Here is a 6,383-nt window from a genome sequence, read left to right on the forward strand (position 1 = left end):
ATAACCTGTATGCACGATCTGCTTCATTGCCATGCCCCTGCCTTAGGTACCAGTGCGATTCCAATGGTCGGGGTCTTTCTTAGCCTGAGTCTCAGAGTGAGGACAATATGAAGCAGGTCCCCTAGTGACCTGAGATGAACCACCCTATCTGCATTCAGCTACTCTCTGGAAAATGATTAAACCCGTCTCAGAATGACAAACAAGTAACCACATGGCCCTAAGGTCTAAACACCTTTTCCTAACTGTGCTGTATTTCATAAGCTCACACTGGCACTCAATATTCTTGAGATAACCGGGGTTATTACCACAGTACAGCCTGATGGATAACAGACAGCTTTAAACTTGTCACAATTTATATCTGTTATAACAAAGGGTCAATTGAGAGTGAATTGGAGACAGTGCAGTTTAGTGAAGGAAGCATGAATTTTGTAGTTACCTCAATCTGGTTGATATGGAGGGTTCATCACTTACTGCTTACGTGATCTTATAAAGCCAGTTAGTCTGAATAACTTCACATCCATGAAATGGGATAAGGGTATCTATTTTGCAGACTGCTCTGAGGAATAAATGAGCTAACTAATCTTAACAACTAGCTCAGGATATATAATAACCAGCAGTGTCTATTCTCTTGTTCCCATCTGATGTCTTCTGATAAAAAAGTATTAAAAGAACTGATTAGATGAGGGGGTGGACAAATTCCAGCTCACAGGCCAGATCAGGCTTCCTGCTTATTTTTGTACATAAAGTTTTACTGGAACACTACCGCAGTCCTTCATTTATGAACTGTCTATGGTTTCTTTCACACTACAAATGCAGAGTTGAGTAGTTGCAACGATGTGGCCCACAATCCTTAAAATACTTACTGAGTGGATTATTTCAGAAACAGTTTGCTGACCTCTGGACTCGATTCCTTCAGAATCGGGACAATTTAGTGTCTCATAGGAATCTAATCCGGGACTTATTTTCCTAGAATAGGTTGATGTTGTGTTATGTGAATAGTTGTAGATTGAATTTCCTCTGCAAAGTGCTGATTAGAAACTTGAGGTCAAATGATCACCGCCTGGGTGTGACATTGCCCAAGATGCTCCAGCAAAATTACATGGCAAACTAAAGGACAACCAAAAAGAATTCTCTAAGTCTGCTGAACGTCCTAAGTGAGCACGTGTGTATTCACGTAATCCGTTCCACAAGCATTTGTTCCAACGCGAGCCTTCTGGAAGGAACTGTGCTAAGGCACTGAGATATAAAGATAAAGAATGGACAGTCTTGGGCGTCTCGACTTCCGTCACGTCCGGTTGTCTGTCAGTCGCGAGCGAGCGAGCACTAGGTTGTTAGACTGCAGGAGCGGAGCAATGCCTAAATCAAAGGAACTTGTTTCTTCAAGCTCTTCTGGCAGCGATTCTGACAGTGAAGTTGACAAAAAGTTAAAGAGGAAAAAGCAAGTTACTCCAGAAAAACCTGTAAAGAAGCAAAAAACTGGTGAAACTTCAAGAGCCCTGGCATCTTCTAAGCAGAGTAGCAGCAGCAGAGATGATAACATGTTTCAGATTGGAAAGATGAGGTACGTCAGTGTTCGAGACTTTAAAGGGAAAGTCCTAATTGATATTAGAGAATATTGGATGGATCCAGAAGGTGAAATGAAACCAGGAAGAAAAGGTATTTCTTTAAATCCTGAGCAGTGGAGCCAGCTGAAGGAACAGATTTCTGACATTGATGATGCAGTAAGAAAACTGTAAAATCAGAGCCATATAAAACCTGTACTGTTCTAGTTGTTTTAATCTGTCTTTTTACATTGGCTTTTGTTTTCTAAACATTGTTTTCCAAGCTATTGTATATTTGGATTACAGAAGAATTTGTAAGAATACTTTTTTTTTAATGTTCATTATTAAAAATGTTCTGAATGAAACTAATTGTCAACTTTATTAAGGAAGATTTCTTTGTGCCCACCACCTAGTGTAAAATAAAATCAAGTAATACAAAAAAAAAAAAAAAAAAAAAGAATGGACAGTCTTGCATTCCAGAAGCTCACAGTCTAGCAGAGTGGGAAAATATGCAAGTAAATAAATAATTGCACTGAGTTAACAGCTAATACATATATAAGCTACACACATACGCGAACTATAGCAAGGAGATACAAGAAGGCGCTATCTGAACGGAACACATTAAGATACCTCGACAGAAAGCATCCCAGAGTGCGAACCTCAGCATACGGTCATGTGGACGCAAAAATCAACTGGAGCATCAACAAAGCCTCTAGTAGACCTGAGTGTAGGTGGAATGTTCACTTTCCCTGATCTTGCTTGAGATTCCAGATAGTACCTTGGTCTGGATCCTGTTTGGTTCCCCAGCTTTCCTTTCTGGGAAATATCTTATGACACTTCCCTCGATCTTGGAATTGGTTCCTCAATAACACAATTTGTTCTTCCTTAGACCAGATTTTGTTCTCATTTGCCAGATCTGGATTTGCCCAGAGCCATGCCTGCTTTGCCCTCACCCCAAGCTTTAGACTTTCTCTTATCCCGCCGTGATGTGCTCATGCCGTGCTCACTTGTGATACAGATACGCCAGGGAATTTTGCCCTGCTTCTATTATCCCTATCACAATTTGATTTGGTTGAGTGGAATGTTACAGAAAAGAAGGATTTTTCCAAGGAGCAAATGCAGGCAGTTATAGGTGTTTAGAACCCAAATACACATGATATGGATAGTGTATAAAATACAGAACAGAGAGTGGCAAAAGATTAAACTGAAAAAAACAGGAAAGGGCCAGATTGTGGAGAACCTTCAAGAACATGCAAAGGAACATGTACTTCTTTCTGTGGCTAGTGGAGAACCAATGTTTGGTTTTAAACAGGGAGGCACATCATCATATTTACATCTTAAAATACTGCTCTGGAGGCAACAGGGTGTATAGTTGGAGAAGGAGGAGAGAGGCTTAAGGAGGAAGAAAGCAGTTACCTGTCCATTGTCATGGGCCAGGTAAACAACAAGAGCCCAAACTTAAAGGGGAGGAGACAATGGATTTGAGATATATTTGGGGGGATAGTTCAGAATTGATGTCGGCTTGGAAACATGGTGAGGGGAAAGAAATCGTTGAGAACAGTGGTTCTCAACCTATCTCAGTGAAGCCCAATTTATAGAATTTCCAACTATTGTGGACCACTGCTTTGGTAAAATGAAAGAAAATGATCATGTGCTTGGATATTGCAGAAATGCCAGCTTGTTATAAGTTTCTGATACTTACTTTCAGTTACTGTCCTTATGTTGTTATGATGGTAACTGTGATCCAACACTCATCTGCAGACCACACTTTGAGTAGCACTGTTCTGGAAGGACTCCAGGGTTTCTGGCTTGGATGACTAGATGGACAGAGATGACTTTAGCCAAGTTAAGGAATGGAGAAGTGGATTGAGAGTTGAGGACGAATTCCATTTTGGACATGTTCTTCTTGATGCCCCAGTGGGATACAGATGAAGGAATCCATGAGACTGCTGACAATTCAGCCTGTATGTGTTTCATGTGTAGAGAATGTCTCACATATGGTAGGTATTTAGTAAAGTGTTTGAAATGCATAAGTGGAAGCAAACTTCCCATTTAATTGTGACATAAGTGTACGGTACCTGTTGAAACACGTAAGGGCAGGATCTGGGATAATATCATCCTAATAATACCCTCTCCAGGTTCTGAGAACTTACACCACAATCTGAAAATCTGAATAAGAAGACTTAAGAGTGTATCACATGAAAAGTCAACTTTTGCACACAGGAGAATGGTAAAAGGAAGCCATTTTTTCCCTCTCTGCTTCATTTTTTAATTCATTTTTCCGTACCATACTTCATATGTCTACTATGACATAGCTGACTGAATCCAAGTTTACTGAATCATAGAAGTTGTGCGAGTTGTTTTCGTAGAAGGTACAAATCTTAGTCCACACAACTCAAGTGCACAAAGCATGTGATGTTTTCTATACATTACATTACTTTTTATTTGTAACCCATATTCTGCCAGGAGAAGAAAAATTCATGTATCTTTTCCCCAAAGTTGCACCCAAATAAGTGGGGTCTTACAGAGTGCTGGCATGGTCTGGGCTGTCTGACTGTTGGTGGCCCACAGTCCTCCTTGCCCTATACCCAGTTACCCCAATGACCCCTATTCCTGAGGTCCCAGTCGTCCATCCACAGGGTCTGCTGCTCTGGTGCTCCTTGTTCTGACCTCACAGTCTCTCAGGTGGAACTTGATCTCAGCCATTTCTGAGCCCTCTGCCATGCCTCTCCAGGTCATGGAACTCCATGGGACTAAGGCCTTTTACTACCATTTTTTAAGGGCTTGAGAAATCATTGCACTGCTTCCTCCACACTACCCTGTGAAGCAATTCATTCAACAACCTCTGTCAGCGAACATCTTCTGAGCACCGATTATATGCCAGGCCCTGTTCTAGACCCTTTGGAAATGTCAGTGAACAAAACTGACAAACATCCCTGGCTTCAGGAAGCATGCCATTCTGGAATGAGGAAATACATGATAAAAAGTAAGCATAATAAAAACGTCTAATTCTATAGGATGTTAGAAGCCGATAGGTGGTATGCCCTAAAGTAGAGCAGGGTAAAGAGGATTTAGGAGAGCAGACTAGGGCTGGTGGTTTGAAATTTTGAATAGTGTTTTCACAATGGAGATCATGGAGAAGGTAATATTTAAGCAGACTTGAACGAGGTGAAGAAGTTCATTAAGTGAATAGTCGGGAGAAGGATATGCCAAGGAGAGGCAACAGCAGGTACAAAAGCCTAAGGGCAGGGGTGAGCTTGCTCAAGGAACAGCAGGAAGCCATTGAGGCAGAATAGAGTGAGCAAGGGTGAGAAAAGCAAGAGAAGCCTTCAGAAAGGCAATGGGAGAAGCAGACTGGGTTGGGCTTTTACTCTGAGGAATTCACTGAGAGTTTTGAACAGAGGAGCAGCATAACCTGACTTAGATCATAAAGGGACCACTCTGGTTGTTATGTTGAGAACACACTCTAGGAGGAAGGTTGGAGCAAGGAGCGTCCATTGGGAGCTATTTCAGGAGCAGTAGATGTGGAGAGAAGTATTTAGACTCTGGATATATTTTGAAGGTAGAGCCAACAGAATCTCTTGGACACAGGGTGTGAAAGATGAATTGAAGATGATGCCAAGGTTTCGTCCTGAATGCCAGAGAGATGGCGCTACCCCCAGCTAGACACCACGGACTGTGGGCAAAGAGGTTTGTCCAACAATAGCTTTTGCTCCTAGGCCATGTTTCCACACACTGGTACCCCCACTGCTAAACACAGCGCCTACCAGTAGGTAGGCAGAAAATACATGAAGAGCAGACAAATAAGTGAATGGATAACTAAATACAATCTCCAAAGGGCAGGTGAACTGAGGTCTTGCCACTTTCTTGGGTTCTACCCTAGAAGCATAGGGCAAAATTCCTCTCTGCTTTCAGATTCTGAAAAACTCTGTCAGGTTCTTTTGTCCCATTTCTTTCTCATCCAGGGATATGCAGTCTGGGGTGGAGTAATGGCCCCATTTCCCAGAAACACATATCTCAGCTCTTTTCCTTGCATTCCAACTATTCTGTTCTACCCCTCAGTCCCGATAACATCTACTTCCTGGAATAAGAAAAACTGCCTAATTGTATATTCTTCCAAATAAAAAGATTTTATGTTTTGTTTTCAGCTTTTAAAAATGCCAAAGTTAAGACTTGTACTTTTGTTCTCTGAGTTTAGATCAACTGATCCAAATGTGGGTAATATTTTAATCTATTAACCAGTGGTGTACCACTGACTGAATCAGAGAAAGGCAAGAGGTTACAAAGGAATGCCGGGAATGAAACACACCGGTTAATGTCAAATATTATGCTGCTACTTTTTGGTTGTTTAGATAAAACACATTTGCCCCTAGAACAGGCTCTGTCTACACAACCGTCTTATAAATGTTATCAACTTATCCACTGATCCAGAGTAAATTAGTCTGATGGTATTTAATTCAAACAGATTCTGTCTATAAAATTATGCAAACTATAACAATGTTGACACTGGTCATACTGTACAAGCTAATAATTAGACATTGTCTATGTCATTTTCTGAACTTTCAGAGAGAACATTAAGCAGTAAGGCATTTGTTAATGGTAGAACATTTCCAGGGGAAAATGGCTGGCAGGAGAATTGAGGGGGAAGGATCAACAGTACACTGTAATGAGAATGAAATGTGAAGGGGGTTTTTGAAGAAAGAGCAAAGAAATGGGTACTTCAACAATAGGACAGAGTGTCCTCTCCCTTTAAATTCTGCCAGTGTTAATATCCTATGTAGTTAATTCTTTTTTATAGGTTGAGCTCCATCTCTCATTTGTAAAGATGCCAACTCTTTGTGA

The 6,383-nt window shown here is 41.1% G+C and overlaps 1 protein-coding gene across 1 annotated transcript; it reads left to right on the forward strand.

Annotated features, from left to right (window-relative positions):
* Positions 1-1,275: 1,275 nt before the first annotated feature.
* Positions 1,276-1,906, forward strand: LOC141568437 (activated RNA polymerase II transcriptional coactivator p15). Its single transcript, XM_074318371.2, has one exon. The coding sequence runs from the start codon at positions 1,353-1,355 to the stop codon at positions 1,734-1,736; it is 384 nt and encodes a 127-aa protein (XP_074174472.1). The 5' UTR covers positions 1,276-1,352; the 3' UTR covers positions 1,737-1,906.
* Positions 1,907-6,383: the final 4,477 nt, after the last annotated feature.

This window comes from Rhinolophus sinicus, chromosome 1 (assembly GCF_057876585.1).
Source record: "Rhinolophus sinicus isolate RSI-liver-muscle chromosome 1, RSI-T2T, whole genome shotgun sequence".
Taxonomy (NCBI): domain Eukaryota; kingdom Metazoa; phylum Chordata; class Mammalia; order Chiroptera; family Rhinolophidae; genus Rhinolophus; species Rhinolophus sinicus.